The sequence below is a fragment of the Alexandromys fortis genome, unplaced genomic scaffold (assembly GCF_014885135.2).
Source record: "Alexandromys fortis isolate MF-2015 unplaced genomic scaffold, M_Fortis_MF-2015_v1.1 scaffold_86, whole genome shotgun sequence".
NCBI lineage: Eukaryota > Metazoa > Chordata > Mammalia > Rodentia > Cricetidae > Alexandromys > Alexandromys fortis.
The window spans coordinates 891,189-903,887 of record NW_026067965.1 but is presented as its reverse complement, the minus strand read 5'-3'; the positions used below and the strand labels follow the sequence as shown (position 1 = coordinate 903,887).

The 12,699-nt window shown below is 50.2% G+C and overlaps 1 protein-coding gene across 7 annotated transcripts in view; it reads right to left on the bottom strand.

The window, feature by feature from the left end:
• The window catches only part of Il16 (interleukin 16), a 99,201-nt gene that overhangs the window by 11,262 nt on the left and 75,240 nt on the right, over window positions 1-12,699 (bottom strand). For 5 of the 7 annotated variants that reach the window (XM_050153933.1, XM_050153932.1, XM_050153934.1 and 2 more), the window contains 4 exons: window positions 12,099-12,231; window positions 8,395-8,482; window positions 6,018-6,499; window positions 1,618-1,762 (listed from right to left, as the gene is read on the bottom strand). In XM_050153933.1, coding sequence (XP_050009890.1) covers window positions 1,618-1,762; window positions 6,018-6,499; window positions 8,395-8,482; window positions 12,099-12,231 — 848 coding nt within the window. Of the gene's footprint in view, window positions 1-998; window positions 1,154-1,173; window positions 1,266-1,617; window positions 1,763-6,017; window positions 6,500-8,394; window positions 8,483-12,098; window positions 12,232-12,699 lie in introns of those variants that run through there. The other 2 variants (XM_050153938.1, XM_050153937.1) reach the window with 2 other exon arrangements.

Sequence of the window (12,699 nt, the reverse complement as noted above, 5' to 3'; positions counted from 1 at the left end):
GAAAAAAACAAAGCTGTGTGTCACTAATTTTGAATTTGGGCTCTACATTGGAATCTGAAAGGTCCGCTCCTCAGTTCTGAGTTGATCTATCTGGCTGCGGTCTGGGCATTTGGGATGTGGTAAGTCCCACAAGGTGTCCCACTGTGTCACCTGCTTTGTGACCATGATGTCCTCGGGCTGCTCTGTCCAAGGGGCAACATGGCAAGAGCTTCCTCAGAATGAGATGACAGACATTAAATTGGCATCTACCTGCGTGGGCAGGGGAGACCCTGCACTCGACTCCCTTCCCTATAAATGGGTGGTTGGCCCCTGAGTGACATTCAAGAGGGATGTCACTGTCAGCCCTCTGTGTTTCCCACGCCTCAGCCTTGTCTGCTGAAGACTAGGCCGCTTGGGCTGCGTGTCTCAGGGAGAGCCTTCGTGTAAGAATGAGCCCTTGTTTGAGGAACACCGCTCCCTCCCGTCTCTTTCCACAGTGCCTCAAGGGAAGCAGAGCAATGAACCCTGATGACACCAAAGAAGAGCCCTGCCTGACTGTGAAGGCCTGGGTGGGTACTAGTGACTCTGGGACTTCAGCAAGGTGGTCTTGCCCTTAGACTGTTTCTGCATTTACAGATTGCTCAGCTATAAGGAACTGGTATGGTAAGGATTAAGAGTCCAAAGTTCTACAGGCAAGCCCTCTGCAGACGAGGGTGTGTCCTCAATTAGGATAACCAAGGGAAAGGAGGGTGGGGAAGTGGGGTCTCCGGAAGTGGAGTCTCCCTCGGTGGGGCACCTCTCTGGGTGAGATGTCTAAATCATTCCACTTATATTGTCCTTTGCTCTCCAGAGGCCTCTGTGTGCTTAAGGGATATGGTTTGTAGCTTCCCCGTTCCGTTCACCCCTCTGCCACACTGGGAGCTCCTCAGGGCAGAAACTTGTCTGGAGCATCCCTTCCTCCCTCATCCCTGGCCCCAAACACAGCCTCACACACCCCCTAGCCGCAGTGAGTCACATACCTGCATTCTGTGTGATCTTTAATACTTGCTGACCAGTGAACGAGCCCACAAAAGCAAAGTAGACTGCCCAGGATCACTGTTAAAGAAGGGTAAACCCAGGATCCTCTGCTCTTTCTAGTAAGCCAGTAAGTACTCAGACTATGGCATTGTATTGAGGTGCACCACTTGGACCTACCGCCACTATCCACCTCCCGGATGTGGTGACCATCCGCAAGCACCGCTCACGCTTTTCCCATGCTGCACGCTCAGGTTCGAGCATAATGGATAACGTACGCTGTCCTGCCGACACCCGGGGAATGCAGTTGCTCAGGGTTGCTGGGTGAGCTATAATCTTGGGCCATCTTTCCCTGTAGACCCCTCCAGGGTGGCCGGCATCTGTACCACCATCTCCCTGAAATCATTGCTTCAGCTAGGAAGCTTATCACTCAGAAGGGCATTGCCCCTGTCCTCCTGCCCCAGCACCCCGGAAGCCTCACTGTCCCTTCAACCCCAGTCACTGGCGGTGTCCACTGTGTCCATGCAAGGCCCTGACCTCAGCCCAAACTCTAGGTTCCTGCTTGATTCCTAGCACTTTCTCCAGGAAGACCTTCCTACCGGAAGACCCCCCGCGGGGGCTCACCTGGACTGGCGCTCCTCCTTGGCTCCCCCTCTGTAGAGGACGAAGGCTGTGTGCTGACTGCAGGCCCTGGGCAGCAGGCAGCGGTGCAGGGGCTTCTCCTGGCTGTGTCTTCCTGTGGCAGTGGAGGCAGCAGCTCTCTGGTTTCCTGTGGTGTAAACAGGAAGCCAGACTGTGTCAAAACGGTAGCCTCCAGCTGTGAGAAGGCAAGGCACTCTTTGATGAGGACTTGAAAGTGAGTATTGAGACACCTCTAGAGGGACATTCTCAGCAGCAGCAGCGGTGCGGAAGGGTTGCTTTCTCCCATACTGGGCTGTTGCTGCACCGTTAACCCCTCTTGGATGCTCTGGTAATCCTAGGCTTCCAACAACCTGCTGGGCTCAATATGGGCATGTGTCGCAGACAATGGAAGTTGCTGGCCATCTGTGACGGACACAAGAGGTGGGGAGGAGAAAGATGCTGGCCCACTACCTGACCCGGGAAGGCACACGCAGGGGCCAAAGAAACCGCCCTCTAGGACCACTCAAAAGAGAAGCATGTCACATGCTTCCCTCATTGGCTTTAAGTTTTTCAAATGACGTTCTTGACTGTGTTCACAGCACACACAGGAAGATCAGAGGACCGTGTATGGGAATTCCTTCTCTCCTTCTACCACATGGGCCCCAGGATCGAACTCAGGTCATCAGCTTGGTGACAAGCACCTCTACCCGCTGGGCCTGCTTGTCAGTCCCAGTTTTGTTTGAGGCAAGGTCTTATGGGTCCTAGGCTAGCCTCAAGCACTCTGTGTAGTCAGAGATAACCCAGTGCTCCCGCTTCCATGTCCCAAGTACATGGATTCCAAGCGTGCGCCATCACACTGGCTCAGCTGGTGTTAGAGGTCAAATCCAGGCTTCTTGTCTACGAGGAAAGCACCCTACCATCTGAGCTCCACATGGAGATTCCCGGGGTAATTAGTATCTAGTTCTGTGTTCTGGCTCCCTTCCGCAGCACATGGAGCGACACCGCCGATCTATTGAAGATTTTTTTTTCTCCATGGAGATGACTGCTGCCTCAGCATCCTTCTTAAAACAGCCTGTGAGGAACTGGACCAGGACCAAGTAGCCACCTACAGTTTAGGTAGCCTGAGTGAGGGTCAGGGTCCAGGGGCAGCAGAGGGCAACTGGACCTCAGCAGCACTGAAGGCTTGCTAGAGAAATGCTTTGCATACGGTTCTGGAGCAAAACTGAGACTTTGCCAGGCAACCAAGCATGGTGCCCCATAGAAGACAAGGCAACGCCAGGCCCATCTAAATGGTGCTTGCAACACGTTTTTAGGGGAGAGAAATGTTCTGTGCTGGGGCGCCTCCCAAGTCCTGCTCACTGAGGAGTCAGGTCACGATGGGCCAGGGGACAAGGCTATAGGCCTTCTTCCAGAGGAAGGAGAGAAGCAGGGGCATTTGCCTCATTTAGGATTAACCTAAGACACGCCAAATGCCCAGGGTCTCAGATTTAGTGTCTATGCTGTCCGCAAACACTCTTTGGGAAAGAAAGAACCGGAACAGTTGGAAAGGGACCACAGTCATTGACCAGCCCAAGCTCTAGGGTGGAGACTTAAGGGAGTGTTCTGAAACACTGAGGGTCAGAGCCTCCAAAGGCTTTCCTGAGCTAGTTCCCTTAGCACTTAACAGTAAGCCAATAAAAACATCTGGGCTTCTCCAAGATGTTTACCACACAGGAAAACTCGCTGCACCCTGTTAGGGGCTCTGTGAGGTGACCGTTGAGTGCTTTTACAGAAAGGCATAGGAAGTCATCTTGAAAAAGCCCCTGATGTACGCCCGTGGTGGTTGGAATGAAAATGGTTCCCATAGGCTCATACATTTGAATGCTTGGACCCCAGTTGGTCGACTGTTTGGGCAGGATTAGGAGGTGTGGTCTTGTTGGTGAGGTGTGTCATTGGGGGTGGCCTTTGAGGTCTATACCATTCCAGTTCTCTCCCCCTCTCTCTTTTGGTCCGGAGTGCCCCAAATAGACTAGGCTGACTGACAACAAGGACCAGGGATCTGCCTCTGCCTGCATCTGCCTCCCTGTGCTGGGTTGTTGTTGTTGTTGTTTTTGACAGGGGTTCTGGGACTTCACTCAGGCCCCTATGCTTCGCTTCAGGCCCTTTACCAATGAGCTACCTCCTTGGCCTCCTCCAATACCTCTGACATCGCATTCTCATTGGAAGAGGTCATTAAAATCAATGCTAAAATTAATTTGACTTCTAAACAAAATTTTCTCAGGCAAATGTTTTCTGGCTCAGTGCTTGGTGAATGAGAGAGAGGGGAGGAAAGAAAGCAAGAGGGTGAGAGATACGGACTCCGCAGAGAAGACAATATAGTTTTCTTCAATGTATGTATGTTGAGACAATGTGAGTGCAGTGCCCACAGATGCCAGAAGGGGGCGTCAGATCCCCGAGAACCAGAGTTACAGGCACCATGATTACTAGGCACCATGTAGGTGCTGGGAATGAAGCTCGGATCTTTTAGAAGAGCAGCCATCTCTCCAGCCCCATGGGAAATACCTTGAAGGTCATTTTTGGTAGAGGACATTGGATTGCCTTTAGTGACGTCAAATGGGAAACATGCCTAGACTGTCATACTATCTGCTTGCAAAGGGTCTTAGGACCCTAGAGAGAAAAGACAGCAGAAAGGAACTAGAGAAGAATGTAGGAAGAGGAGAAGAGAGAGAGGGAGAAAGTGGAGAGGGAGCAAGACAGGTTGAACATAGAACCACAGGCAACAAGAGCCACTCAGGCCCAGGAGTGGCCAAGGATGTGTTAAGCACGGTGCGTAAACTCAATTGCTTCCTGTTTTCTGCCAGGATAGAATCCTGTCTTTGTGCTCGCTCTCCCAGCACAACAATGCTCTGCTGGTTGTATGAATATGTTACAGAAGGGTCTGCTGGCCCTGGGAGACAATGCAGAGAGGACGGAAAAAAGGAAGAAAAAAAAAACAGTCACAGAATGGCCTTTGTGTTAGTGAGGACCATGTTGCTAGGGAGGACAGGGAAGGAAGCCAAAGGCAGGGTGGGGCAAATTGCTCAAGATGTGGGATGCTGAGTCTGAGAGAAAGCAGTGTGTGTGTGTGTGTGTGTGTGTGTGTGTGTGTGGCACGTGCGTGCATGCGTGTGTGCTGCACCTGTGCGAACTCATGCACATGTGTCTTTGTGCTGTATTTAACACCTTGGCTCCTTGCCTGACTGTCCCTGTAGCCCTGTAAAAAAAAAAACCTGCTTCCTCTGCTGGCTGCCTAACTTGGCAAGGCTCCCTCCCCTACATGGGCCCCATCCAATCAGGCGGCCCAAGGGCATCATGGCGCACCTGTTCTCCTGCAGATAGAAGGCAAAAAGTCTACCTTCTCACCTGCCTGCTTCTGATGTGCCTTCTCAGACTCAGAAGCAATGGCATATTTGCTGAAGTGGGGGTCAAGTAAGCAGATCCACGGGCTAGCCCATCCCTGGTTGCTAGCCAGCCCTGCCCTTCAGCTGTCTGAAAGTCTGCACTTCCTGTTTGGTAAAGGCTCCTCCTTTCCTTCACTGTGCCTTAGCTAGGGAACTCAAGACGTCCCTCCCCACAACCACCTCACCCAAGTTTGCTAACCTGCAATTTAGCTTCTTCTAGGGGATTCCCAGAGGCCTTACTTTACATGCTATCTCTAGCAATGTGAACTTCAAAGTTTGTTTTCTGGTAACTGGGACCCTCGCCCTCAGACTCTTGCAAGGACAAACTGAGACGGTATACACAAACATATCTAGCATGGTGCCCTTCGTTAAAAGTTTCACCAGCTCCTTTTTCTGTCCACCTGCCTTCCCGGAGGAGTAGGGCTGAGGAAACAAGGTCTTGAGATGAGGAAGGCATGGATGGGACGGTGGACCGCTAAACACTGAGGGGAATGTAATTCTCACAACAGCCGGTGGAGGGAGGCACTCAAAGAAGCGCCAAGTAGCGCTAAGGACACCTAGACTTAAAGAGAGGCTAGTTCCCCCAGTCTCCCCACCAATGGGAGGCAAAGTTAAGAACGAATATTGGGACCAGTTTCTCAGTTTCTCACAATTGTCTTGCATTCCCACAGGCAATTAGTCCTCCCTCGCTTTTAGTTATTTGGGTGACAGCTGTGGGTAAGCAGAGCACCTGAGATTCCCCGGCTCAGCCTCCCCAACACAGAGTGACCCTGCTGAGGCTTCACCACGCTGAGAGAACTCTATTGCCAACAGCTGGCAGGCCCGGGACTTCCATTTTGGTCCTGCGAAGTCACGTGTCTCTCCAGGGTGGTCCTAAGAGTGTTTCTCTACGCCAAAGTACAGGAAACCTGAAGATATTTCTAAGGCTCAAGAGCAGCTGCTCGAACGCAGGGGACACATGTCCCACCGCGCACACCCTCCTACCTGGCTGCATGTGGGCAAGGTGTGGCCAGGAGGGTCTGTGACCTTCTCTTCCAGTTTCTTCTGAGTTTCGCTGTCATTTTTAAAGTATTTTCTGGGTGGAGGCTTGGGTTTGGAGGATGTCGGCTTTCTCACCAAAATCTCAAAAGATTTCTTCAGTCTCAGTGGCGGGTGGCTGTCTCTTTCCAGGCTCTCAGGAAGGGGTGGGCTCTCCTGCTGAGGCCTGGATAGGACCCCAGGATGGGGCTCTTGCTCCTGCCCTGGGGGCAGACTGGGGCTGGGGGTGCAGCCTTCCCTCTCAGAAGGCTGTGGCTCCGCACCTGCGCTGCAGGGACTTCCCCCGGGTGACCCAGACATGTAGCTGCTGTCGCTGCTGGAGCGGACCATGATCTTCTGGGCCCTTCGATGTGGAGGTGCCGAGTGCTTCTCGCGTTCCTTCTCCAAGGTGGGCCGCCCATGCCAGCTGCTCTCCAGCCTTTTGACACCTGCATGGGAGCACAAGGAAACACCTTAGCGGAGCCTCAGAAGAGCAGACACCCCTGGGGCTGCAGGTAGCAAGCGCTCTATACGCCCCACTGCTCAGTGGCGGGCCACCTCAGACTCGGAGCTTGGCAGCCTTGGGTTTGGGCTCTCCATGCCTTTTCTAGTTTCTACTTGAGAAAATCATTCGGCCTTTCTGGGCCTGCAAGTGACAGACACAGAGATGCACCGTTCGGGCCCCCCAATATGGCCCATCATGTAAGAGTTCGGTGTCCCCGCCTTGGAGAAACTGGTGGCTAGCTGTTAGCTGTGAGCTTTGGGGTTTTGCAGCTGCAGGGAGATACCATACCTCTGTGAGAACAGCCCAGTCTCAGGGCCTGGTGGAAGTCAAGGTGGCTTAGACCGAGCTAGCCATTGCTGCTAACTGGGGGTAAGCCGAATGGATCATGCTGACTAGAGGGGCCCAGGGCTGGCTGATTCCAATCCCACCAAGCTCCACTTCTCTATTCTGCTCCCTTGCATAGGAGCAGACCTCCAGCTAACCTAAAGGACATCTACACACTGTTCTCTGCTTCAGCATGCTCTTCCTGGGAGGAGGCTAACGCTCCACTTCCGTGTGTGTGTGTGTGTGTGTGTGTGTGTGTGTGTGTGTGAAAGGGGCTGCAATTCCAACGTTGCCCGGCTTGCCTCGCAGTTCACTAGCAAAGGAAAAGAACATGTGGACATGCTTTGAACCCCATACCCGATGGGGTACCATCTTCTTCCAACAAAAGAAGTGAAGCCACAGCCCCGCCCCCTCTCTCTTTCCGTCTCACACACTGCAGTTTTCTGAACAGTGGCACCTACACATCCCAAGATGCTGTTTTTTCTAGTGGCAGATAGTCATAGGTACCCCTTTCCAGAAGGGACTGGGAGCCATGGAGGCCTGGTTGTTTGTGGGTTCATTTGGTGTGGTTAGGAGAGCCAAAAAGGCTCCCACAAGAAAGCACTGAAGCCAGCAGTATTGGACCCAAACACCCTTTAAGGAGGAGCTTTCGGCTTTATCTCGGTTGTAGGATAACACGTCTTTGAGAAACCTAAAACACCAGAGGAAGGTATGAAAGCTGACATTGCCCTGCATCTAATCACCCCACCTCCTACCGCTGTAAGCAGTGAGCTCGTGGGGGTGGGGGTGCTCCCTGTCAAACCCAGGGTTTCTTCACATCTGGGGTGAGTGGAACCCTAAGGAGGACCTAATAGAAACACTGTGTGGTCTTGCCATTTCCTCTGAATGTTTCCCACACACTTCAGCCTCCTTGCCAGCATCAGTGCTAACTCTTCAAGACGGCCTGGCACATGTGTGTCCTGGGATGAGCCGGCAAATGCTCAAAGGCTAAACACAAGAACCACCCAGAAAGCCAGGTTCCTAACCCCGTGAGACCAGTTTCTTTGTGTACTGCTCTTGTGTCTTTGGCAAGGAGCCTTCCAGAGTCTCCCTTATTCTAATACCATGTACATAAAAATTAGATGTGAGGATGGGGTGGAATAATATAGCAGGTCAAGATAAATTAGGGATTTTTCGATGTCTATTATAACAGATTAGGAATCGCAAACCCAAAGCCTACGGGGCATTATGCGGGCAAGGCAGTCTGGCGGGTGATGAAAGGGTTGGGAACGACTGCTGAGCACCTGCCACATTTAAAACAATACAAACCTTGTACTTTGTGCACAAAGCAAAAATGAGAGCCAGACTTTACTGGCGAGCCCCCGTCTTTCTACCGTTGTTGTCTGATGCCACGCGTGCGCACCGTGACTGTTCTCATGCTGCTGAGGCAGAGGGTGGGTTAATAGCTAAATCCCCAGCTTCCTGAGGAGGCAGAGATATTTATTCCAAGGGAACCTCCACCACCGCGCCCCTCACCTTCCAGGCTCCACTGGTGCCTCTCCTTTCCAAATTTGATGCCCTCCACAGCCTGAGCCACAGCTTCCTTGAGTTGCTGCTCAGAAACCTGGAAAAGATCCACCACCAATTCAAGCAAGAAGAGGAGGCAGGTGCAGCAGATTCCCAAGACTGTACCTGCCACGCCCAGGGCTTCTACTTTCCACTCTGCAAAGAGCTGGCCAATTCAGTTTCCAGAAGTGCCCTGGGTATCAACAAGCCCCCGGGATCCTCCAGGTGTTTTGTGTCCATCAATAAAGGAATGTCCATTGATCCCCCTTGGTTCTCCAACCTTTTCCTCACTACTGTGAAACTCTAGGCAAAGTCACCGTTTCGTAGTCTACTTCTGGAAGCTATTCCCTTAGCAGTGATGTAACCTCAGTGTCACGGTCATCACCATGACCGTTATAGGGCCTGTGCTATGCTCACAAGCCATTAGTCCCCTCACAGTAACAGTTAGATAGGAGGGGCTGGCTCAGCACTTGAGAGCACTGACTGCTCTTCCAGAAGACCGGGGTTGTATCCCCAGCACTCACATGGTGGCTAACAGTTGTTTGTAAGTCCTAAGGGATACAACACCCTCTTCCGACTTCCTTGTATACTGCATGAATGTAGCACACAGACAGAATCCGGCAAACACCCATACACATAAAAATAAATAAATAAATAACAAATAAGGAAAGAAAGGAATAAATGAATGAACGAATGAATGAGATGATAGATAGATAGATAGATAGATAGATGATAGATAGATAGATAGATAGTAGATACATAGATTAATAAAGTGTGAGTCTAGAAATCAAGCAGACATACATCCCATGCCAGTTTCTCCATTGTCTAGATGCAATATACTTAGACACAGCTCAACCTTCTAAGCCTCAATTTCTTCTTTTATAAGCTATAACAGTAAAAATCTTCACAACGTGGAAAGAGGGTATTTTACAAAATAAATTATTGGTAACCTAAATATGAGAAACAAAAGAGGAAAACAACAAATAAATTTCCTAGGCTGGGGAGATGGCTCAGAAGCTAAGAGCACATATGCTCTTGTAGAGGACTAGAGTTCAGTTGTCAACAGCCATGCTGGGCAGCATACAACTGTCTACATGAAACCCAGTGCTTCTGCCCTCTGAGGGCACCTGCACACACATGCACATACCCACACATTGATACATATCCATACACAAAATTTTAAATAGTTAAAATAAATTATAAAAAAATTAACACCAAAATTTTAAAGTATGCATCCTAAGTCAATAGACTGAAACAACAACTCTCAAAATGGGAAAAATACTTGTAAATCACATATCTAGTGAACAGTTAAAATCCAGAATATAAAGAACAATAACAAAAGCCAAAATTCATTTAAAAATTAAGCAAAAGACTTGGGGGGACGTTTCTCCCAAGAAGATATACAAATGGTCAACAAACATGTGAAAAATTTCAATCGCAGAGAAACATCACTTCACACCCATTAGGAGAGTGACTCAAATAAAAAAACAGAAAAGAACAAGTCTTGGGCCTGGAGAAAGACCTCTGTGGTTAAGAATGCTTGCTGCTCTTCCAGAGTACCAGAGTTTAGTTCCCAAACCACACTGAACAGATCCAAGACATCCAAAATCCTCTTCGAGCCTCTCCTGGTACTGCACTAATACATACACGTACACACACACACACACACACACACACCCCACATAAAAATAACAAGTCTTGGCAAGGCCATGGAAGAACTGGAACTCTTGTGCACTGTTAATGGGAACGTAAAGTGGTTCAGTGCCTATGGAGGACAGTATAGAGAGTCCTTAAATAATTAAATAATTAAAAATAGAAATAGCAGATGACCCACATCGGGGTATACACACAAAGGAATACTAAATAAATAGATGGATAAATCATAAATAAGAGCAGGTGTGGTGGCTCGTGCCTGCAATCTCAGCACTCGGGAGTGTGAAACAGGAGGATTGCTTCAAGTTTGAGGTCAGCTCGAGCTACATGGTGAGTGTCAAGGCCAGCCTCATCTACCGTGTGAGACTAGGTCTCAAAAAAAAAAAAAAAACCAAGAAATTAAAAAGTATCTCAAAGTCATGTGTGTGTCTCGTGGTCTTTTTTTGTATTACTGTGATAGTCAAAAGTAGAAATAAACAGCTATCCATTGAAAGCTGGGTGCCTGAACAAAATGCAGCATATGCTTGCAAGGCAGCATTAGTCAGCCTTCAAAAGGCAAGCAGATGGCAGAGGTTATGACAAGGATAAACCTTAAATGACTTGAGGCTGTAACAAAAGGGCCAATGTGCCATGGTTCTGCTAATAGGAGGTCTGTAGGCAAAACATAAAACAAAAAAGTGATGACCAAGGGCCACGGGGAGGGAACTGTTTAATGGGTAGCGTTCAGTTTCTCAGGGCGAAGTTTGGTGGTGGTTGCACAACAGTGTGGGCGGCCTTCAAGCCACGGACCCATCCCCCTGACTGCCTGTCTCTGTGACTCATAAGCTGTGCTCATAGGCCTTTCAAGTCTTGCTTTCCTCGTTTGTGAACTGGAGCTTGGCAAACGCAACTGACACACACAGAGAAAAGGTCAATAAATAGCTGGAGTGACCATTGCCAGGTTCCCCAAGGTGCTCTCTCCTATCTATAACCATGGCATCAAGTCTCAAGTCTAGGACCAGCCTGGATATCATGGCAACATTGGCCCTCAGGGTAGCTGCCTATGGGGTGTTTCTATCTGGATATTCTACAGACATCTACGCCCCCATCATGCTACCCCAACTCCTAGGTCATTGTCTCCTATCCCAATCCCTTAGTCATGTTCTCCTTAGCCCAAGCTAAGGAGCTAGGAGCTACTGCTGAATCTTCCCAAGTATGGCTTCGAATTCCTTCTTCTGTAGTCTCTCTCCATGCCTTCTGTGTAGACCTGGGCCTCACCATCCATTCCCTTCTACTCTCTGCCCACGCTACTCTATCCAAAGGTTGGAACAACCAACTATGAACCTGTTACACCTAAAGCTTCTGGCCTGTAGCTCCTCACCAGGTCCAGAAAAGAGCACAGAACGTCAGCCGTGTGGCGACACCTCATGGCCCAATCCGAGCCAGCATCGGCTCTCACTCTCGCCTGGTCCACAAAACCTGCCATCCACTCTCCAGCTGTGGCTGGTCCCTTCAGACTCTGCCTTTGAACTTAATGCTCCCCCATGCAGGAATGACTCTCTGCGGGCCCCCGTCTAGAGACACCTAAACTCTAGCGGCTCTGCTTTATTGATCTCTCCTCTTCCGTGTCAGTCTCTTTATTGAGGCCACGTGCTGATTCGGGACTCTGCACCGTCAGCTTGCTTGTCTCTCGGTCCTCATGGCTGAGCTCCAGCTATTCCCATTATGACTGCCCACCAGATACACACACAAATAGAGCTCTTCCGTTTGCCCTATAGGACTCTGGGATTCTGTCCTCCTACCCTAAACTTGTAACTTAGCTATAAGGTTTTCCTAAGTGGCTAACCATTGCTTCTGCCGTCTAGGAGTTTGTCAGGGGGTCTCTGCTGCAGAGATGTGTTCCCACAGATAGTCTGGACAAGTTTGGGGAAGTAGGGTCCAAACCCTAGCCAGTGACATCTCTGTTTCCATCCGGCTCTTGTCCTGACTTTAATACTGAGAGAAAGAGAGCCTGGGCAGAGGAAAGCCCGGCGGCATGTTACCTGTGGGTCTGGATGTCGGCTCACGATGATGGGAACGGGGCCAGGGTCACAGTGGCTCAGGATTCTGTAGACTTCATTGAGGGTCATGCAGTGCACTGGAGACTCGTTGATTTCCACGATCTCATCACCACACCTGCGAAAAACACCCACAGGAACCTCAAAATAAAACAAATGACTGTAGCAGAAAGAGGGCCACTTCTCAATAACCTACTTCCTTCATGGCTGCTCATGACATCTCAGTAAGTAGACTTTCTACACCGCCTGACCAAAACTCAGAACAGGGTGGGACAAGCAGCCATCTGCTCCTGTCACTGTGGGCCATAGCGTGGCCAGTGTTTCACATCCAGAGCCGTCCAGCGTAGATAGAAGCTCACCTGTCTTTCCCTCGCCTTCTCTTACTGACCTGATCAGGATTGAGGATGCGGTTTATCCCCTCTAGCCGATTAGCCAGGGTGTAACTCATCACACCCTGGGCCTCAGTGTCCTCAGAAGTGGAGTGGCTAGGAGGAAGGACTGGGCAGCGTGTGCTAAAGGTAAAGGAAATGACGGAGGTGCAATGTAGCAGAGGTCCATGTGAAGAGAAGCAAGGATGGCAGCCGAG